The 23727-nt window shown below is 39.4% G+C and overlaps 1 protein-coding gene across 12 annotated transcripts in view; it reads left to right on the forward strand.

Moving 5' to 3' along the window:
- RBFOX2 (RNA binding fox-1 homolog 2) overlaps positions 1-23727 on the forward strand; it is a 296039-nt gene that overhangs the window by 185679 nt on the left and 86633 nt on the right. For 3 of the 12 annotated variants that reach the window (XM_025398168.1, XM_025398165.1, XM_025398167.1), the window contains exon 1: positions 6199-6592. The exons of the other annotated variants lie outside the window; for them this stretch is intronic. In XM_025398168.1, coding sequence (XP_025253953.1) covers positions 6566-6592 — 27 coding nt within the window. In that variant the 5' untranslated portion in view covers positions 6199-6565. Of the gene's footprint in view, positions 1-6198; positions 6593-23727 lie in introns of those variants that run through there. 12 annotated transcript variants of the gene reach the window in all.

The following is a 23727-nucleotide window of genomic DNA, read 5'->3' on the forward strand; positions in this document are numbered from 1 at the left end:
TTTTTTTTTGATTTTTAGTAGAGACAGGGTTTCACCATGTTGGTCAGGCTGGTCTTGAACTCCCACCCTCAGGTGATCCACCTCCTCGGCCTCCCAAAGTGCTGGGATTACAGGCGTGAGCCACTATGCCCAGCCTAAAGGACATTTTTGATATGCTCAGGTCTGCAAAATCCTATAGAGTATATTAGGCTCTCCATTTCTTCATGGAAAGTTGACCTTGGTGTTTAACAGTACACACACACACACATTATATAAATTTATTTATATAATTTATACTTATATAGTTTATGTAATTATATTAACTTATATAGTTTATACTTACATAGTTATGTAATTGTATTAGCTTACATAATTTATACTTATAGTTTATGTAATTAACATACGCAAGTTTATACTTATATAGTTTATGTAATTATATTAACATATACAAGTATAGTTTATACTTACATAGTTTATGTAATTTTATTAACATATGCAAGTTTATATAATTTATATAAGTTAAATTTATTTTCTCATTCTGAATTAGTTTATTGTGTACCAGCTGTTTTTTGAGTACCTACTGTGTGCCAGATACTATGCCAGGCACAGGGACATTAGTGGTGAACAAGACAACAGAGTTTCCTGTAACTAAGTAAGAGAGGCATGGCATATTCATGGCATGTTGTTGGATAAACAGTACTCTTCAGTTTTCACAGATTAATCATGAATTAACTTCTTGACAACCCAGTTATTGATAAATTTGTTTACGTCCCATCCGTTTTCGTATTTGTTTAAGAACCTTTTCCTTAATCTCTCACAGGGATGTGTACAGTGTACACATACTTTCAGTTGTTTGTATGACTCTAGTTATCTGGGGTTTAGGATTTCTTAACGATATGAATAAGTTACGCAAATACATATAGTAATTTGTGAATTAAATTTTTTGATTTGCCTGGCCTCACGGATGTCTTAGTTTATGTTATTTGTGGTTTTGTGCTAAAGGTTTGACTTTGGGGGACAGGAAATAAATGAGAATTGTTTTTTATAAGCCTGTAAGATGTAAAGCAGTTGATTTCAAATTTCATGCTCACTTTTTTTTTTGGAATGGTGAATGGGTTCTATATAACTGAACTCGGCCTAGAGAAATAAAGTTAGGAAAATAATAGAGTTAGCTGTAATTTGACTTCATTTATGTTAAGGGGAATGTTGGGGCAAAGAATATTAAAGTGGTATTGTATTAGAGGTGCTTCTGGAAAGGTATTTAATATCTGTTAGGTGTAAATTGTTATTTACACTTAGTTAGGGTTATTGTTTGGGGGCATGCTGTGAAGAGCCTTTATGCCAACAAGTTTTTATTATTGCAGGAAATGCTCTCCCTTTAATGTTGCCTTTCACTTGGGTGTCAGAGACAGCCTGGGAAAGTTGGAGCAAGCCCTGCCTTCTAGACAGGGACTCTTAGATCTGCTTTTATAGCAGTACTGGTATGTGGGTGGAAGGTAGGGAAGTTGAGTCACTTCTGTATGACAAGAACACCTAAAGTTGTTTTTTTTTTTTTAAATGAGTGGGTATTATTTTGTCTAGAATCTGAACTAACCTAATAAAATTGAAAGTAAAGCCTTTCTCCCACTCTTTTTGTGCATCTTCCTTTCAGCTTCAGATTTCTGAAAGATACTGAAGATAAAACTGAAGTAAGGCCAGGCGTGGTGGCTCACACCTGTAATCCCAGCACTTTGGGAGGCCAAGACGGGTAGATCACCTGAGGTCAGGACTTCAAGACCAGCCTGGCCAACATGGTGAAACATCATTTCTACTGAAAATGCAAAAAAAACAAAAAACAAAAAACTGCTGGGCATGGTGGTGTGTGCCTGTAATCCCAGCTACTTGGGAGGCTGAGACAGGAGAATCACTTGAACCTGGGAGGTGGAGGTTGCAGTGAACTGAGATTGTGCCACGGCACTCCAGCCTGGGCAACAGAGCGAGACTCTGTCTCAAAACAAAAAAGTGAAGTAAATGTATAAATTTGAAGATATTTCCAAGTACGCTCTTGGAAGAAAGAATGCTTTTATAATATTTTGATAACTACATAGGTGCTCTTCATTTTGATATATCCATGTGTGAATAAATAAATGGCTAGAGTAATAGAAATCAAGGCATTACTATTTTATTTCAACAAACATTCATTTAGTGTGTATTCAGATACTGGGTTAAGAACTGGGGATGTAGTATAAAACATGATTTCTACCCTCAGACTGCTCATATTCTAGTCATAGTTATGCAGAACAGTAACTCCAACAGTTATGTACCATGGATTAAGTGCTAAGGTAGAGTATGCTCACAGATAAGGGGTACCCAAACCAGATGTGGGAACAGGTAGGGTCAGGAAAGGCTTTCTGGAGTAGGGGATTTCTGAAGTAAGCCTTGAAGGATGAATTACCCATATAGTTGGCCATATTCAAGGGAAGAACAGAAACATGGTGTTCAGAAGAGATGTATGGGCTGAAAAATAGGAATGTGGGAGCCGTCACGGTAAATTCTTGGTAACTGAAGTGACAGAATGAGTTGGAACACCTGGAGCAAGTGTGGTCAGCAATGTTAACTTCTTGGAGGTTCAGACCCTTTTGAGAATCTGATAAATACTACAGATCCTCTCTGCATGGAAATGCAAAGAAGAAAAATTTCCACTGGGCTGCCCATGTTAGGAACCATGCACTTTGGGTTAAGAACCTCTGGTGTGCAGTAAAAAGAGATCTGAGGATGACACCTTGCAAGTAATAATAACAGTTGAGAGGATGGTAGAGGAAGAAGAGTAAGATGGAGAAGCGGGTGAACAGGGAAAGAGGAAAGTCAAGAAAGTATCATTTTAAGTTAAGAGTGAGAGTTTCCCAAAGGGAATACCAAATACCACAGATGAATCAAAGAAGACATAAAATGTCCATTGAATTTGGCCATCATCTGGAGGTCTTCGGTGACTTCAATCAGGTAAATTTCAATTGAGTAATATGGAGGAAAGGAAGCTGGGGTTCTGGAGATTGGATGAAACACTGAGGAAACAATCAGAGTTGAGACTATAAGGAGAAGTGCCTCTTTCCTTCATTTGTTTATTTAATAACTATTTCTTGAGTACTTACCACGTTCCAGACACTGTGCTGGAAGCTGGGGATTGGTCTATGTAGGCCTCCTTCATTAGCTGACATCTCATTGTGCCCACCCTGTTCCAAAGCTTCCCAGCCCCTGCCTGTCTCTCTCCTCCCAAACACACATACAGGCAATGTCCTAAAATGATTTTCTCCTTGGTACATTACCGGACACATTCAGCCACCAGGGGACTCCAGTTTTGCTGGGTCAGACCCAGGCTGCTCAATTGCTCTTCTCTCTCTTGGACACCAGGGAGCAAATTGTCCTCTATAATGCCAGGGACACACTTCAAAATATCATTGTGCCAGCCAGACCTCACTATGAGTCTGTCATTCAGTGAGTTTATAAAAATCATTGTAACTTTTTTTTTTTTAAGCTTGTACCAATTCTTTCTTGTAATAAATTTTTAAGCCTATTTGCATTGGGAAATATTGGTTCTAAATGTAGAAAAGTAGCATGAATCCCTGGCCCGAGGAAACCTTTATCCAGTCTTAGACTTTTTGCATGTGGGGACCCCTCATTTTAAAAACAAAACAAAAAAAACTCCTTGGGGCCAAGATGTATAGAGGCTGCAGTCACACCTAAGCGTCAAGGTAGCTGCTGCTTTTCTAAGGATAGGTGTGAGGGCGGGGTGGGGGGGTGGGATTCTATCTTCTTGGTGCCCCAGGCTTTCTGTGAAGAATAGTGTAATAAACCAGAGGATGCAGAGAATGATATACAGTGATTCCGTGGTTTATTCCAATTATTAAACCTGAAAACACAATTATCCCATTAGTATGATTCAAGATTTTTTCCAAAAATACACTGGGTTGCTCTTGCTTCTAGTGAAACTCACCTGCCCATTTTCTGCTTACTCACTTTGTCTTTAAGAAAATTTGACTGCTTTTTATCTCCTTCTGATTGGCTTTTCAGTTGCAAATTCAGAGAGTACTATATATTCTGTGTTCCAGGTCACTTCTAAAAAGTGTTAAATGAGAACAGGCCTAATACTTATCTATATTACTTTACCCAGCATTTTTCTTAATATTTGAAGATCTCATTCTTTTAAAAATTATTACTATGCCGGGCACGGTGGCTCAAGCCTGTAATCCCGGCACTTTGGGAGGCCGAGACGGGCAGATCACGAGGTCAGGAGATCGAGACCATCCTGGCTAACCCGGTGAAACCCCGTCTCTACTAAAAAATACAAAAAACTAGCCGGGCGTGGTGGCGGCGCATGTGGTCCCAGCTACTCGGGAGGCTGAGGCAGGAGAACGGCGGGAACCCAGGAGGCGGAGCTTGCAGTGAGCCGAGATGGCGCCACTGCACTCCAGCCTGGGCGACAGAGTGAGACTCCGTCTCAAAAAAAAAAAAAAAAAAAAAATTATTACTATGGATTATACTACAAGTATACAGATACCTGTAAAATGCACAGAATAGAGCCTGACATACTATGTTACATCAGTTTCTCCAGGTTCCACAGATGGTCTTGTATTTCCTGTGTTCCTTTCATAATTGTTAAAATGCTTATTAATTTAGGAGTGGGTGTAATGATGTTGTATTGGCAGTGTGCCAGCCAATGGTGTTATATAACACATTTTTTTTAATTTAAAAATTTTTAAAATGTAATTCACAATAGAGACAGGGTTTTGCCATGTTGCCTTGGCTGGTCTCGAGCTTCTGGGCTCAAGAAATCTGCCAGCCTTAACCTCCCAAAGTGCTGGCATTACAGGTGTGAGACACTGCGCCTGCCCAATAGAGAACATTTTTAAAAGCCTGGTCCTGCATGTTGCCAAACAATCCTTATGGAGACAGCAAAAAACTATATATTCTCAGTGTGATTTGCTATTTTGAATTTAGATTTCTGTAGATGTTTATTTTTTAAATGGAGAGCTTGGATGTTAGCTGTGGGCTTGTAAAAAATAAAAATAGATAAAAATTAAAAATGGGAAGCTTAATTTTGGAATTAATCTTTTTAACCTTTGGGTAGTTTTTTAGAAAGTATATCCTAAAAATACGTAGCATAACTAAAATATCTCATAAATCCTTTAGGATGAGCTCCTATTTATTAGAATGCTGTAAAAAATTAGAAAATCTTAATTTTATGAGACAACTGATAAACTTATTTTATAAATTGCTTTATTTGAATGTTTTATAATATAAAATAGGAAAATTATGAAGTTTATATGCAGAAGTTAAAGATTTTTCCAAGATCACTAGTAAAGGGCAGAATTAGACCAACTTCTGGACTGAACCACATCTTTGATGCATTTTTAATTATATTATTTTAATAAGGGAACTTTAAAGAAACTCTTATTGTCAATATTCTCCTAAACCTGTATCTACAGCACTCTGTAACAATTACTATTTACAATAATGACAAAAATTTCCAGGGTATATTTAAGAAAGGATTTATCTTTTTCAATAAAGGCTGAAACATAGAAGGCTGGAGGAAACAAAGGGTGAATTTTCAGTTAACCAAAATTTTTATTGAAGCTGGAAGCCATAAGGAAACTTGCATGCACCTTTGTGTATACCTTAAGTTTCTTAAGTAGTCATAGTTGTAGATACCTTTTTCAGAGTCTCCAGGTTTTTTTGTAGTAGGATAAAAATCATTTAAATTAACTCTCTTTACCTCTCTCCTCTCTTTTAGTCCTTTGCTCTCACTAGGCTGTTTTGGTGTTCTAGGACAAGCAAGTTCTTGAATATTCCTGTTCCTTGAAAAACCTTCTAGTTAGTGGTCATGTAATAGCTCCTCACGTCTTCACATCTTCCTCATTAAATCCACTGCATCTATAAACTGTACATCAGTAAAAATGTTTTATTAATATTAAAAATAATTTTGTTTCATTTCTTATTTATTAGACATTCGTGGCTGGAATCTCTTAAATCTGTATTAACTATAGTAAGCTGCTATGAAAGCTTCCAGTGCTATATAATTAATTCCATCATCGCATCCTTAAAATATGCCAGCACATGGCGCTTGCCCCTCCCTCTTTCTCCCTCCCTCCCTCCTCCCCCCTTCTCTCTCACACACACACACACACACACACGCACACGCACACACGCACACACGCGTGCGCACAGCGCACACCAAACTGCCGTTCTCCAGCAGGCCTGCTTCTGGAGTTGGGAGATGTCAGCCTGCTGGGAGGGGGTGGGGGGAGGAGGAAGAGGTGGGGCTCTACTCTGATTAATTACCTTAGGCATTCAGGGGTGGGGCTTCCTTCAGCCATCTGCCTGAGATATGGGAGGGAGCTGGAGAAAGAAGGAGGGGGAGAGACTGCCAGAGAGGAAGAGAAAAGAAAGGAAGAAACATTAGAAAGAAAAAGGAAGGAAAACGGTATAAAGGGAGATCAATTACCCACCCTTAAATAGCTAGACTGGGGGGGGGAGGGGGGTGGAAAGAAAGCTGTGGAGGTGTGCCCCAGCACGGCTGCTTTGAAAGGTTTATCATCTATCCGTTTGGTTTATGGAGAAAAAGAAAATGGTAACTCAGGTAAGATTTGTGCTTCCTCGGTATGTTTCTTTTCTCCTGTCTGGGATCTAAATAAAGGTTTGAGGGTGGAGTATAGTCAGAAGAGTTTTAATTATTATTGTCTTCTTAGAACAGCCCAGATGTATTGTTATTAGCTGAAAAGTCTGTGTCTGTTGAGTCCGCTTATGTGTGTGTTATGTATCCGTATCCTTTCTTCCCCCTCCCTCAACTCCATAGCAGATTCCTGTTTCCTGTACTGTGCAGCTGTAGCTCAGGAAAGACCCTGTGGGGATTTGTCTACCTCTTTGTCTTGGTTCTGAGAAGAGGGAGGGAGAGAAAGACTGCAGAGGTAGGAAGAGATTCTTGTAGACTGCCAAAAAGAGGGGAGCAGGATTCCTTTTAAGAATTTCAGAAGAATTTGTGTTGTAGGGAAATCTGATTCCTTATTCACTTTAGTTTCTCAGGATTGGCTATGGAATTGTAGTTTTGCTGTTACTCTAAACTGCTTATTAAAAATGAAGGTTAGGAAAGAATGTTTCATTTTCATGGCTTTGTTACTGGCAAAGATTTTCAGTAGGAGCATTCAGGTGTAACAGAGGCAGGTAGAGCCCTCCTTGACAGGAGAACAAATCTGAATGTATAAATCACAATCACACAGGCTTTAAAATACATTTGAAGGAGAGAGAGTAGGAAATGGAAGATATCTCTCCTCCCTCTCTCTCCCCTCTCGTTCTTCTCTCTTCTCTCTCTCCCACTCCTCCTCACTCTCTCCCCCAACCCCCTCAATCCCCCTTTCTCTCCTCCTCCTTTTCCCCTCTTTCTCCCTGCCTCTCTTTGGTTATGCCAGGCAATATCTCATCTGCATTTTAGCAAGTCATTCCTGACAAATGGAAAGGTGAATGCTCTTCCACAGTTCTCCCTGGCAAGGCAATTTTTCTTGTTAGCATCCTTCTGTATGCCCCATTACCCTTTTTCCTTTATGTATAGGTTGAGAGGAAATGATGAGGCTCTGATTTATCCATGAGAAATCATTTACACTATAGAACATTCAAGTCCTTTAGTCTCAGACTTAAGATCAGTTTCACTCCAGGTTTCTATGCTCTGTGGGGAAATTTCATCACTGGACAGTGCTTTCCTTTTAAGGAGGTTGCCCTTTTTTTGTATTCTCTCTTCTCTTCCTCTCCCAGTCACCACCGGAGGGCGAGAGAACCAGCTAGCTGTCAGGATAGAGGCATCATTTTAGGAGCTGGAATCCTGTTTAGTTATATAATGCCCTGCAGTGCTGTTTGGAAGGAGGGAAACCTGTAGGGAGATTTTCCCATTGTGACCTGGAGGAAAGAGAAGTTTCAAATGTATCTTTTCAAAGTAATTTTTCACCAAATCTGAGTTTAGAAAATTTCAACAAACTCCTTCCTCTTTTGGAAAAGCAGAGAAGCTTTTGAAATATTTCTCTTCCACGTCTTATCCCCTCATCATCAGTCTAATTACCTCTTTTGAAATACTGCTTTATATTTTTAAAAAATTTTTACGTAAAAGAGAAATCCTGTTTCTGGATTCTCTTTGTTGCTTGGGAGATGATACTTGCTTGACCTTAGAGCCCTCATTCAATTTTTATTAACTGGCAATATTAGAGGGTAACAGCTCTCTTCTTTCTTAGCAATTACTGAAGGATTTTCAATGCCTTGACTTTTCATTATGTATTTTTTAAACCAGTGAAAGAATTATCTAAAATGGAAATTTGTATAATGAGTTTTGCCTCATGGAACATTTCACCTTAGTTTCTAGAGGAGCTGGTAAGTGTAGTGTATGTGAGCATGAAGTTAGAGTGCACATGCTTATGCACACTTAATATTGTGGTTGTAATAATTAGTATTTAAAGAAGCCATAATTTTAGGAAAGAAGTAGAAGAAATAAATGGAAACTGGAAAGAGAGATTCTGGGGTGCCTAATAATTCTTATAATAAAATCACCATGTTTTATCAGGATGTGCTAAATATTGAAGAAAAGTTATGAGTTTTTGCCCATCCTGAAATTATACAACTGGAAAGGATAGAATATCAAATTTGAGAATTTTCAGTATTCCAGCCTATTTGTTTTGTTGTATATACCTTCTGTGTTAATGTAATGTACATAGTTGTTAGTAATCTAGGGGGAAAAATTCAAAGGAAATAACCAGCTGGTCCAAATCTTTCATTTGTCCTGTGGTTGTGTTGTGTTGTGTTGTGCCTGCATGTGTGTGTGTGTATGTTTGTGTTTGAGCCAGACATCCAATCCCAACATTTGATAATGACCTGTCACATAAGCTTTCTCAATATAGAATGTCTATACTGATGGTTACGGCTGGGTTATCAAAGTTAAATGGTTTATTACAACGTAAGAGAGATGTTTGGATATGTTTTCACTGTTTTGCTACCTAGGTTCTTTGCATCTTCAGATGATACCATTTCTATAGTCCCCAGTTTCCATTGCTCAGTTGTCGGAAAAGGGCTTTCAGTGGATGACTTTTTCATCATACCATATTAGATCCTTGTCAGTATTTGCACAGTGTATGCACTTTATTACTACATATGCACTTTATTACTACTTTTATAGGGCCTGTTTTTGTTTTAATTAAAACTGCTCTGTCGTTTATAGTAAGTAGTCAGTGCTCAGCTAAAAAGCAAATGGCAATTTAATCACAAAATTCTAATATAGCAGATAGACATGCTTATGTGATACATAAAACATTAATTTTATCGGCTGTTCATGTATATGTTGTAGGAGTATTTCACTGAGATCTCTTATTTTTGGGCATAATGACCAGATTATTGCATCTCATATTTATGAAAATAGCAACGTAGAATATGAAGGAAAGATAAATCATTCTTGTACTATGTGTAAAATTCGAAAAACAAAATTGCAAATGACTTCAACACTAATTAGTAAAAAATAAATGTTTAGCCAAACTCAAACTCAGTTATACTGTCTATTGTTGAAAGGGCAAGTGGACTAGGCAGAGAGGAAAGGATTTTACAGTATGGATGTGAAAGAAAATTTTTGTACTCTACTGTGGTATAAGACTGCCAGTTTCTGTGGAACACAAAGCCCTCCCTTTCTTGGACAGCTCAGTGCTTTGCTGGCATTTTCTTCAAAATCTGTTTTCCATCAGGACCAAGAGGAGGGAAGGTGTTAGGAATAAGGGAGGTTGGAAAGGGGGTTGCTGTTCCTTTAAATAGTGCAGTGAGTCCATGTGGCAGCAGGCCGCTCTGGAGTGTATTCTTTTGTAATGAATCACCAGTTCCATTGTCTGCTATCTCCCCTCTTTGTAGGTGGAAGGCTGAAGTCTTTCACCTGAGCTGCTGCCAGTTCGCTCTTCTGTTCCTGGGTGGTTGGGAGAAGAGAAGAGGGAGGGTATTTTATGCTTTAATTAAAGACAGATAAGAGAGCAGGTATGTTTTGCTTTGTTTCATTTTCTCTTTTCCTGTTTTTGTTTGTCTGGTTTTTGAAAGGAATTGGAGTAGAGAATCTATTCTGTGATTTTGCTAAGCATATCCCATTTTCTCTGAATTCTGGAGGTCCTCACAGCATTTAGTCTCCATTTTGTGGTACTGCTTTAAAGTGATTCCATTCGGTTGCCTGCCAGTCATGCTCCCTTGCCACTCGAACCTCATCCCACCCTTCATCCACGCAGCTGCAGCCACACTGTTTGTTTTGGCACACTATCCACTTTCTATGGGCTTTGCAGGATTTGGGGAGTTGGAGGATAGGCGAGGATTGTGGGTTGGAGACTAAATTTATGTTCCTTTACAATGAAAAAAAAGCCTCACTTTTTCCAGAGATTTGGTTTCTTTCTGAATTCTTCTACATTGCTCCATATCTTTAGTTATAACCATTTCCTCGCCGAGGCCAAGATTGTCTCTTGAAAAGTATCGCTTTTCTAAAAATTACTTAACTTTCTTGAAAAGATACCCAGAATTTCATAAATGAAGCTATGATGAAATCCAAGCACTCTTGACTCATTAAATTGTTTTTTCCGTCTTAGTCACCCCCTAATCACACACACTTTTTTCTTTCTTTTTTTGCCCCTTTTCTCTTTTTTTCCCTTTATCTTTCTCCTTAGTTTTGCAGTTGGGTCTAGGTAAGCTTAATATTTGACAACCTACTACTTAAATTTGTATTGCTACAGAAGACATCTTCATATTGAACGGTAATGACATTCCTCATTCCTCTCAGTGATAAGGCGTAAGCTCAAATTCCTGGTTTTGTTCCTCCAGTTTTCTATTCTCCCCTGAGAAATTCCAAACTCTGATCTACACAGATTGCCATATGCAAACAATTTTATCTCTCTCAAATTTGAACTTTTCATCATGGAATTCCTTACCTAGGGATTGTTTCTTGGACATCTGTTTATAATAGACAGATAGTTTCTGGGAACCAGTCATACTAGATGCTACAGCACCCTTTACCCACCCTGGTCTCCTTCTGGTATACCGTTCCTCTCTGGGATCTGACATTATTGGTATCCCACACGTTCCCTTCTGAAGTCATAATTCCTCACTCTTTGTTTTCAACATTTCCAAACCACTGTCAAATCTTTTTTGAACGTTTCCTCCCAACATTTTGTATGTGAAATCTGCCAGGCACAAATAGAAGGCTCCCCTGCAGTAAATACTTTGCTCTTTTGATTGTAGCACCCTTCTTAGCGGGCTCCAGTGTTCAGCCTCTTCTAGGCAGTCAGAAATGCTGCATTCTGCCATCACGATGTATTGTGTCTATTTCCCAGACTCTTACATGTTTCTCTATTACTACTGGAATGATTAAATTCAGGAAACTAATTCATTAGAGGTCATTGCCAGAGTGAGTCATTTAAAATGCAAGTCTGATTTTGTCATTCCTGTGTTTATACCTTGCAGTTGCTCCCCTTCAGTCTCTGAATAAAATCCTGTGACCCTGCATGATCAGAAATCTGGCTGTCTCTCCAGCCTCATCTCCTGCCATCCTTTTCTTGCTGTATTTCATTCTAATGACACTGGCCTCTTTGCTGTTCTCTTAACATACCTCAGACCCTCCTTCTTAGGACCCTTCTGCTTTGCTGCGTGCCCAAAATGCTCTTCCCACTGGTACCCATGTAGTTTGTTCTACTCTCGAATATTTCTTCTCAAGGGAGACCTTTCCCTTAACTTTCCTAGCTTAAACCAGCACTCCCTTGTCACTCCTACCTTCATTCTGCTTTTTCTTCACTTGTCACTGATTTTAGTTCTTATCATTGATTGTTATATGTTTGTTGTCTGTCTCCTCCCCAACCCCGAACAGAAGCTCCCTGAGATCAGGATCCTCGTCAGCAGTCTGTTGTATTCCCAGTGTGTAGAACAGTGCCCGGCACATAGTCATAATAAAAATAGCTAATCTTTGTATCTGCTGATGATGCATTAATATCAGATACTGTTCTAAGCACTTTACCCTCATTAACTCATTGAGTCCTCTCAGTAACCCTGTGTTATCTCCATTGTACAAAAAGGAAACTAGGCATATGATGGTTAAGTAACTTGCCCAAGTTCAGACAGCTGCTAAGAGATCTTGTGGGGAATGATATCTAGACAGACTGGCTTAGAAATTGGTATTCTTAGCCACTGTATGCTACCCCTTGTAGGTATTGGGTATTCAGTAAATATTTGTTGAATGTGTGAATAAATTAATTTAGTTGAGACTCTGATTCATTTCTGAAATTTCCATCCCTGACTTAAGACTTTGATAAAACACTTGCAGTAACGGAATTCATTGTTGAATAAAATGGCTTCATTATTATAATATGTAATAAAGTATATATTATTTTATGATAAAAAATTAATATTGTCTAATAATGCTAAATAATAATGCAGAGTACATACTGTGCATTAAGCACTGTCTTAAGTGCTTTACATATTTTAGGACATTTATTCCACTCAGCAGCCTTATCTACTTACTCAGCAGTACTGTTAATGTCCATGTTGTAGAAATTAGGAAATCCAAGGAGTTTGGCTCCAGCATTTCTGTTCTTAACCACCACTAATAATGACTGTTACTAAAATAAGTCTTTGTTTTTGCTTACCTACTCTGTGCCAGTCAATTTTACATACATAGCACATTTACAAACATAATTATTCACATTATGTATCACTTGTCAGTCATCTTTGAGGTAGGTGAGGTTTTTCCCATTTTTTGCATGAGACTTTGAGATTCTAGAGGTCAGGCAACCTGGCGACTCTGGAAACAGAGAGAGAGAGGTTTCAAACTGGAGATCTATTTAGTCCCAAATTCACATGCTCTTCCGTTATACTGTGAGCCTCATAAGATAAATAGTTCCATTGTTGGCCATGAAAAGTAGAAAAGTGTTCTTTATGAGCTGAAATCTGTTTTCATTATTGTCTTCTCATTCCTTCTCGATTTCTCATCTGGAGTTACATTGAGTGGTTTCATGTCTTCTACATAAAATCCAAATATTTGAAGATACTGCTGAATGTTCCCTTTAATCTTCTGTTGCCTTGCTTATTTTTCCTTCTTCCTTGAATTATTCCTCATAGATATGAAAACATACGGTTTCCAGAATGTTTACTGACTGTCCTGGACTAATTGCATTAATTTATATGGATGATTTATCATTTATGTCTAATTGCTAAGTAAAAATATCAATTATGATTACTTTTTAAGTTTTATTGATACATAATTATACATATTTATGGAGTACTTATGATATTTTATACATGCATACAATGTGTAATGATCAAATCAGTAATTAGGATACCCATCACCTCAGATATTTATCATTTCTTCGTATAGAGAATATTTCACATCTCCCCTTCTAGCTATTTTGAAATACGTAATAAATTATTGTTAACTATAGTCACTGTGTGTCGAATATTAGAACTTCAACTTCCGCTTCCACTTCCTCTTCCTCTTCTTTTTCTTCTTCTTTTTTTTTGGAGACTGAGTCTCACTCTATTGCCCAGGCCAGAGTGCAGTGGTGCGATCTTGGCTCAGATCTCGGCTCATTGCAGTCTGCACCTCCTGGGTTCAAGTGATTCTCCTGCCTCAGCCTCCGAAGTAGCTAGGACTGCAGGTGCACGCCACCACGCCTGGCTAATTTTTGCAATTTTAGTAGAGACAGCATTTCACCATGTTGGCCAGGCTGCTCTCGAACTCCTGACCTCAAGTGATCTGCCCACCTCTGCCTCCCAGAGTGCTGGGATTACAGGTGCGAGCCACCGCGCCTGGCCAAGAACTTATTTATTCTAACTGTGTTTTTGTACCTAGTAACCAACCTCTCTCCATCCCCTGCCTCCTTCCCAGCATTTGGCAAACATCATTTTACAGTTATGAGTATTAAGTATCATATCTTTGTTATAAATGTTGTTTTATGATAACATGTTTGGCTTTAGTCAGTTTCTTTTTTGTGTTGTTTTTGAGACAGGGTCTCACTCTTTCGCCCAGGCTAGAATGTAGTGGCATGATCTTGGCTCACTGCAACCTCTGCCTACTGAGTTCAAGTGATTATCCTGCCTCAGCCTCCCAAGTAGCTAGGACTACAGGCGTGCGTCACCATGCCCAGCTAATTTTTGTATTTTTTGGTAGAGTTGGGGTTTCACCATGTTGGCCAGACTGATCTTGAACTCCTGACCTCAGGTGATCCACCCGCCTTGACCTCCCAAAGTGCTGGGATTACAGGCATGAGCCATTGCGTACAACTGGCTTTAGTCAGTTTGTATAGCGCATTGAACATCTAGTAGTGTTGGCAATTTACAATTCCAAAAATGAAGGGATAATACCTTGAACTCCTAAAAAGAATAAATAGAATATTGTTTTTCTGTCTACTATAAAGCATTCTCTCAGCTGATTGGCAGGAATCTACCTGTCTTTTAATCTCTGAGTCTTGCCGTGATCCCTCAAAGGTTACTGTCACTGAGTAATGGAAGTCAGTGATTATTTTACGATATTATAAATGAATGTTTTATGTCCACAAATGATACAACTGTATTCTTTTTTCCTAATGTTAATTATGATTCCTTGTAAGAAGTTTGGAAGAGACAAACTGGGACTTAAGTGAACGAGATTGGGTTTTGAAAAGACTCTTAACTTAGAGCAAAGATCCATGAACTTTTTCTGTAAAGGGCCAGATAGTAAACAATTTTGGCTTTGCAAGCCGTGTTGTTTCTATCACAACTACCCGGCTTTGCTGATGAAGCACTGAAGAAGCTATAGATGGTAAGTAAATGAATGGTTAGTTATAGCTGTGTTCCAGTAAAACTATTTATGGACACTGAAATTTAAATTCCATGTAATGTTTATGTGTCACAAAATATGATTCTTTCAACTTTATTTTTATTTTTATTTTTGAGACAGAGTCTCACACTGTCCTCCAGGCTGGAGTGCAGTGGTGCGATCTCGGCTCACTGCAAGTTCCGCCTCCCGGGTTCACGCCATTCTGCCTCAGCCTCCTGAGTGTCTGAGACTACAGGTGCCTGCCACCATGGCTGGCTAATTTTTTGTATTTTTAGGAGAGACAGGATTTCACCATGTTAACCAGGATGGTCTCAATCTCCTGACCTTGTGATCCGCCCACCTCGGCCTCCCAAAGTGCTGGGATTACAGGCGTGAGCTGCCGCGCCTGGCCTCTTTTAACTATTTAAAAACGTAAAAGCATGCTTAAGTTGCAGGTTATATAAAAGTAGGTGGAGGGCTGGCTTTGAACCACAAGCTATAGTTTGCTGATCCCTGACTTAGAGGGATACAGGACCTCGCAATTTCCTTTATAGCGTAGGTTAAGTTTTCCCGTATAGCTTCATGACAGAGAGACAGTTTTGAGTGGTTCTGGCAGGTCATCATGGATCCCTATTACAATAGAATGAATCCCCTGATTTGCTCTCTTATTTCCCCAGCCCCAGAAAATACGAAGATTCTTCTTCTTTACTTCCTTTCTCCATCTATATGCTGTATTTTATACCTTCTTGCTTTTTGTATACATTTTCATATTTAAAAAAAAATACATTTTTCATGTTAGTTATCAGCTATATAACAACATTTGGGTCAGTGACAGACTGCCTACACAATAATGGTTCCATAAGATTATAATACTCTATTTTCACTGTCCCTTTTCTATATTGAGATACACACATACTTAGGTTTGGGTTATACTTGCCTACAGTATTCATTATAGTCACATGCTGTACAAATTTGTGGCCTAGGAGCAATAGGCTACGCCATATAGTCTAGTCGTGTAGTAGGCAATACCATCTAAATTTGTGTAAGTACACTGTGTGATGTTCACACAAAGACACACTTGCTTAAGGACACATTTCTCAGAACATATCCCTGTCATCAAGTGACGCATGACTATTATTTATTACTTTGGGCCAGAATGCATTTTTCTCCCACGTGATTAATTTGTCTTTAAAGATTCAGCTTAGACTTCACCTACTTCAGAAATCTTTCTATCTCACAGAGTTGTCCCTCTGTGCTTCATTAGCATTCTATATGCATTTTTCTTATAGCTTATACAGTACTGTAATTGTGAGTGTATTTCTGTTTTTTTCCATCAGACTACAGTTTCTTTCAGGATTGGGACTATATCACCAGTGTTAGCATCTGGCAAATATTCTTTTGAGTTAATTAATGATTTTTAACTTGCTAATTCATTGATAGTGTCCTCTTTTGAAATGTTGAATGGGAGAGTTAAATTGGGTAGTCACTTATAACCTAATGCTTATTATTTAAACCAGTTAATACTTAACACACATGTAGTTTGGGAAATACATGCTTTACATAGCTAGAAGATTGGGAAGATTTTGGAATAAACTATTTGAGGGACACAGGAAACTCTTGTAGTATAGATGTTCTAGTGGAGGTGGAAACCTGTGTGTATGATGGTAAATGGCATAGGAGCTCTAGCCTCCTGGGAAGTCAGGCAGGAAGGAAGAAGGGCATGACTCCCGCAACTGGGGAAAGAGCATGACAGAGAAAGAGAACTGGAAGGTGACAATGAAATCTTAGGGATTGGCAACCCATGGCAAGTATACCAAATATGGTATATTGAGCATAGTCATCTTCCTCTCTGCTTTGCCTTCCACTCAAGATGGCCAAGAGGTAGATTCTTTACATACTACTTTTGAAAACTTGTTATCGCAGATATCTAGCAGATCCTAACCAGCCATTCTATGTCATTTTCAAGGCTCACTGTTCTTTTAGGTCTTTTTCCCTCCCTCTCTCTGTTTCTTTTTGGATAACTTCTATATGGTAACGTCAAATGTACTTACCTTTTTTTCCCTGCAACGTCTAGTCTGCCATTAATCCAATCCAGTGGGTGCGTATGTGTTTTTTAAATCTCAGATTATAGTTTTCATCTCTAGAATTTAATGTGGGTCTTTTTCACACCTCTCATGTCTCTTCTTAGCATGTTCATTTTTTTCCTTTTTTCCTTTTTTATCTTGAACGTATGGGACACAAATGTTTTAATGTCCTCATCTGCTAATTCTAACGTATGTATTAGTTCTCGGTGAGTTGTAATTAATTTATTTTTCTCAGCATTATGTGTTGTATTTTTCCTGCTTCTTTGCATGCCTGGTAATTTTTGATTGGATGCCAGACATTGTGAATTTTATCTTGTTGGATGCTAGATAATTTTTTATTTCTGTAAATATTCTTGAGCTTTACAGCACAACTAAGTTTCTTAGAAAAAGTTTGATCCTTTCAGGTCTTGGGTTGTTTGTTTGTTTTGTTTGTTCGTTTGTTTTTTGAGACAGAGTCTCGCTCTGTCACCCAGGCTGGAGTACAGTGGTGCAATCTCGGCTCACTGCAACCTCCGCCTCCCGGGTTCAAGTGATTCTCCTGCCTCAGCCTCCCGAGTAGCTGGAATTACAGGTGCGTGCCAACACGCCCAGCTAATTTTTTGTGTTTTTAGTGGAGATGGGGTTTCGCTGTGTTAGCCAGGATGGTCTCTATCTCCTGACCTCGTGATCCGCCCGCCTCGTCCTCCCAAAGTGCTGGGATTTATACAGGCATGAGCCACACGCCCAACCTCAGGTCTTGTTTTTTAAGCTTTGTTAGACAGGACTAGAGCTGTGTTTAGTCTCTGGTTAATTTTTCCTGGCCACTGAGGCAAGACTCTGTTTCAAAGACTCTAATCGACGCTCCTTAAATCATTAGGTTTTCCACTCTGGCTGTTAAGAACAGGCTTATTCTTGGCACTGTGTGAGCTCCTAGTACTGTTGCCTGTATTTCTTTCAAGTGGTTCTTTCCCCAGCCTCTGGAAGTTTCACACATAGATGTGGCAGTCAGCACTCAATTGAGTACTTGAGATCTTTAGAGCTGTCTTTCTGTCTGCAGCTTTCTCCAGTACCGTCCCCTGTGCTGTCTTGGCTTCTCCAGACTTCTAGTTCTATCTTCTCAATTCATGGAACCCACCAGGTTCTGCCTGGGTCCCTCCTTCTCTGCCACAGCCTGGAAACTTTACCCATGTTATAAGTTGGGGCAGTTGTAAAGCTCAACTTGCTTGTTTCCTGACTGAGGAATCTCTGTCTTTCCTTGCCTTCTAGACAATGTCTTAAGTGCTGTTGTTTCATGTATTTTGTGGTTTTTTTAGTAGTTTCAGGTAGAAAGATAAATCTGGTTTTTTGGGGTTTTTTTTTTTTTTTTTTGGTTTTTTTTTAAGACAGAGTCTCACTCTGTCGGCCAGGCTGGAGTGCAGTGGCGCAATCTTGGCTCACTGTAACCTCCGTCTCCCAGGCTCAAGCAGTTCTCCTGCCTCAGCCTCCCAAGTAGCTGAGATTTCAGGCATGTGCCACTATGCTCTGCTAATTTTTGTATTTTTAGTAGAGATAGGGTTTCACCACATTGGCCAGGTTGGACTCAAACTCCTGACCTCAGGTGATCTGCCTGCCTTGGCCTCCGCACCTGGCCTTAAATGTGGTTCTTGTTACTCCGTCTTGATTGGAAGCCGAAGAGTGAACACATACTTTTAAAAGAAAATTAAGCAGTGTCTCATTGAATATATTTTAAATTTATGATTGAAAATGAGTTGAACAGTTCATTTCAAGGAGTATTAGGGAAGAATGCATAAGATGTGTAAGTAATTATACTAGAAGGTGGAATATGGTAAATTACGTGAAAATGATGTCAATAAAGTGTTGTTAGAGGCTTATGTGAGGAAAGAGTTTGAGAAGTTTGGCAGAAGTGGAAGGCATGAGAAGAATGGCTATGGCATTGTTGTGTGTGTATGTGTGTATACGAGTTATACAAGACATTGTCTGAAACTAGAATCAAATTCTTTATTATTGAGTGAGGTTTAGTGGTAGGATAGTTTCAGAGAGTCTAGGATTGATAAAATTAATGGGGGTAAAAAAAAAGTCATTTAGCAGAAATACCTAAGCAAGAACACAGGAAAAATAAAGTTTCCATGGTTTTGTAGTTTGGTGTGATTTGTGGTGTTGCGGAAAAAGAGAAGCATCCTTTTTTCCGATGTATTACCTGCCCTTGCAAATCTTACAGAATAGGGAGGGAGAAAATTCAAAGTACTATTTGTTCACTGTGTTAAACAGTGTAGAAAATAGGGGCACTCCGGAATGTGAAAATGATGACCACTGCTGCAAACTTGATGGAACCTTAGAAAACCTCAATAAGCAATATTTAGACTCTTTGAGTCATTGCTATTTAAATGATAATCAGATTATCTATAGATTTCAATGGGAATGCATTGTGGAACTAAAGAAGTAGATGGCATTGTTTAGAGCTTTCTTAACTTCAGTTAAAATGGTCACCTGACTGTTGGTTGCTAATATAGAGCAACTGTGACAAAAAGCTTATCTCAGTAAGGTAATCCCCCCATCCACGGTGTCCCTTTTCATGGTTTCAGTTACCCATGATCAACCATAGTCTGAAAATTCTAAGGTATGGTATTTTGAGAGAGAGCGAGAAAGTGACCACATTCAGGGAACTTTTATTACAGTATATTGTTATAATTGTTCTATGTTACTATTAGTATTGTTGTTATTCTCTTACTGTGCCTGATTTGTAAGTTAAACTTTCTCATAGTTAGGTATGTATAGGAAAAAAAACAGTAGATGAGGGTTCAGTGCTGTTAGGAATCCACTGAGAGTCTTGGAGCATACCCCTGTAGAGAAAGGAGGCTACTATATATGCTTTAAAGTTTTCCCTCCTGAGGAACCAGGGGGCATTTTGGAAAAACAGGAAATGCAGAGGGGGGAGGTTTGTTTAATTTTACGTAGCCTATCTCTTCTGTGCAATCTTTAGTTAAGAAGAATGTGATTTTTCCCCTCATATTTGTATTGATGTGACTGTTCATATGAAAAAGAACATGGAGAACTTATAACTCAGCTGTTAGCATTTATATTTTGGACTACGTATGCTTCCTATTTTTTCTTATTCTTTCACATTAATAGTGGTAATTATTATCTTTTTTTTTTTTTTTTTTTAGCCAAAAGCAAAGAATTTTTTATATATGATCTTAGTTAATTCTTTTTTTTTTTTTTTTTTTGAGGTGGAGTCTCATTCTGTTGCCCAGGCTGGAGTGCAATGGTGAGATCGTGGCTCACTGCAACCTCCGCCTCCCAGGTTCAAGTGATTGTCCTGTCTCAGCCTCCTGAGTAGGTGGGACTACAGGCACATGCCACCATGCCTGACTAATTTTTGTGTTTTTAGTAGAGACAGGGTTTTGCTATACTGGCCAAGCTGGTCTCGAACTCCTGACCCCTCATGTGATCCACCCACCTCAGCCTCCCAAAGTGCTGGGATTACAAACGGAAGCCATCACGCCCGGCCTAGAAAATTATTCTTGAATGAAGCTGGATAGTGTAGTTGATTTAATTGATAATAATAATGAAGTTTCAAGTGAGGAAGATTATAAGTAAAGAAAAGAAATAGATATGTCCTTTTATTATTTTTTAAAGTATGCCCTGTTTGTTTAGCATTGACTTGACTTTCACAGGAAATGTGGAGTGAAAACTACAAACATTTTCATTACCAAACAACTATTAAGTATGGATGGCTTCTTTTTGGTTCTTTTATTAGCGGTTTCAGGTATCCCCTAGTTCTGTCTTCTGCAGGCCACCTTTCTTAGGATGAGGTAGGTTTTCCTGTTCAGTAGTAACAGTCTGTTTATAATAGCATTTTTGATGACTACTTCTTTTTTTTTTTTTTTTTTTGAGACGGAGTCTTGCTCTGTCGCCCAAGCTAGAGTGCAGTGGCGCGATCCTGGCTCACTGCAAACTCCGCCTCCCGGGTTCACGCCATTCTCCTGCCCCAGCCTCCCGAGTAGCTGGGACTACAGGCGCCTGCCACCTCGCCCGGCTCATTTTTTGTATTTTTAGTAGAGACAGGGTTTCACCGTGGTCTCGATCTCCTGACCTTGTGATTCGCCCGCCTCGGCCTCCCAAAGTGCTGGGATTACAGGCGTGAGCCACCGCGCCCGGCCGATGACTACTTCTAACATAGGACTCCAGTTTCTTCTCTAGGCTGGCCTCATTGTGATGAAGGATTCAATGTTGCAATCACTGGTTTACATTTCATTGCCATTCCTGACTGAAGGATCAGAGTCCATGGCATGCCTTATTGATCCATTTGCTAGAGATCAATGTGGTAACGGGAATTGTTTTCCTCTTTAGACTGCATTCTGATCTGGGCCACTATTCCTTTCATGAAGAAGGAGGGAGATGAAAAATTAGGCATTCTAACTGGTAACTACTTGATTTTTTCTTTTGTTTCTGAGAGTAGTTAGACCCTTGCAAATCTTTTCTGTTTGTAAGGATTTCAAATAATGTTTAGCACGTAATGCTGGGTGTATTTGTAGATGGCATTAGGACTGTGACTTACAGCACATATTTAGGTTTTTTTTTTTGAGATGGGGTCTCATCCTGTTGCCCAGTCTGGAATGCAATAGCGTGATCTCGGCTCACTGCAACCTCCGCCTCCTGGGTTCAAGCGATTCTCCTGCCTCAGCCTCCCGAGTAGCTGAGATTACAGGTGCGCACCACCACACCTGGCTAATTTTTTGTATCTTTAGTAGAGATGGGGTTTCACCATGTTGGCCAGGCTGGTCTTGATCTCCTGACCTCATGATCCACCCGCCTCGGCCTCCCAAAGTGCTGGGATTACAGGCGTGAGCCACTACGTCTGGCCACATATTTAGTTTTGATCCTTCTCTGAGTTGCTTTGCTTCCTGTAATTTAAATGTGTCTAATTTATTAAAGCATAAGTACCCAGGCGGTTTCAAAAATTGTAGTAAACACTTTATTTTCCTTTTAATCTTCTCTAATTTTCTTTTAATAAATCTTCGAGTTGTTAAAGGTTTTTTTTAAAGAAACATAAATGTTTAATAGTTATTTCACCTTTCTCAAATCTATACAGGAAACTGGAATTAACAGAACTCATTTATGGTTGAAATCTTGTTTTGCAGAAAATAAATCATGACTTCTGGGTCAAGATGATAGGTAGATGCTTTCATTTGCCTCACATCTCTTATAAGACTCCACTGAAATAACAGTACAGAAGTACAAAAAATAAATCAGCAATAGCAAATAGAAAAAGGTGAGATGTAACACTAATAAACAAGAGAGTTACTAAATTTCTGGAAAAGCTAAAGCTAGTGAGGACCAATTGAGGGATGAAATGGAGAATAAACAGATGCCTGTCAGTGAATACAAGGAGGCTGCTTGCTAGTGGTGTGGAAGCCAGTCTGCCTAGGGGGAACCCATGGGAGCTCTGTGAGCAAAAATGAAAAAGAGACAGAAAGCAGGAATTCAGTGTTTATTTAGGGGATAGCTCAGTTACCTGGCACTGACAGAGCCTTTCCAACCCCTTCCCAGTGGCAGTAGTCAGCAAATACTATGCCACCCCCTTTCTCTAGCATTAACAAAGGAAAAACAAGGCCGGGCGCGGTGGCTAATGCCTATAATCCTAGCACTTTGGGAGTCTGAGGCGAGTGGATCACCTGAGGTTAGATCGAGACCAGCCTGGCCAACATGGTGAAACCCCGTCTCTACTAAAAATACAAAAATTAGCTGGGTGTGGTGGTGGGTGCCTGTAATCCCAGCTACTTGGGAGGCTGAGGCAGGAGAATTACTTGAACCCGGGAGGCGGAAGTTGCAGTGAGCCGGGATTGTGCTACTGCACACTCCAGCCTGGACGACAGAGCAAGACTCTCTCTCTCAAAAAAAAAAAAAAAGAAAACCCAAAGGAAAAATAAAACATGAAACAGTGTTTGTCTCCAAAGAAGTTGATCAGAATGTTTGGGGAAATTTAATTTTGTGTGTGTGTTAGATATTGGCACCCCTTCCTTTAGTCTCATATTTAGGGGGATGGCATTCTGCACTTTGCTAGTGGCTTACACTAAAACAAAGCCTGCCAGTGACATGCTCTTCTCTGTCTTATACTGAGTTCCCATTAGAATTTTAATTCCAAAGAGAGATCTAATCGGAAAACAAATTCACAGAGGAAACTCATACTAGCTAACAAGTCCTTTTACCTGGGTTACCAGTGCGTGAGGATCATTAGAAGTCTGAGAGGAACTTTTAGCATGAAAGAGACCAGAAGAAACAAAAAGAAAACCTGAACCTAGGGACAACAAATAATGCAGGAAGCAGAAGAGAACTTTAAAGGAATCTTCTAACTAAAATACTCATTTATAAAACCAATACTAGATATAATGAAAAGGAAACAATTAGAGAATACAAAAGGAGATTTAGAGCATTATTGTCAATAGAAAGCACACAGTAGAAGGATAGCCAAATAGAGTTGGAGATGTTCCCAAAAAGTAGAGGTTTAAGTCACCAAAATGGAAAATACAAGACACAAGTCATAGACTGTGTTCTTAGCTAGTGTTCTCTAGCCTGAAACAAAAACCTTACCCACTAACACTTTATTGGGGTGTACCATCTCAGGAAAGCAGGAGGGAAAGAAGGCAGAAAGGCTGGCCCTGTCTTTGTAATAGGCCTTGCTGATTGCTTAGTTTTACTGGAAGTCTTCAGGAAGGTTGTGTAGAGCTATTGCTTCTCTGTCCTTTCCATCCAAAGAAGGTGTGAAGAGGTGTTTATGGTTTCCTCCCATTTCCTGCCCCCCCTCCTCTTGGTCAAAGTTTGCTATACAAACAGTTAACTCACTTGACCCCTTCCTTCAGTGGCCTCAGGAGAGGAGGC

Source organism: Theropithecus gelada, chromosome 10, assembly GCF_003255815.1.
Source record: "Theropithecus gelada isolate Dixy chromosome 10, Tgel_1.0, whole genome shotgun sequence".
NCBI lineage: Eukaryota > Metazoa > Chordata > Mammalia > Primates > Cercopithecidae > Theropithecus > Theropithecus gelada.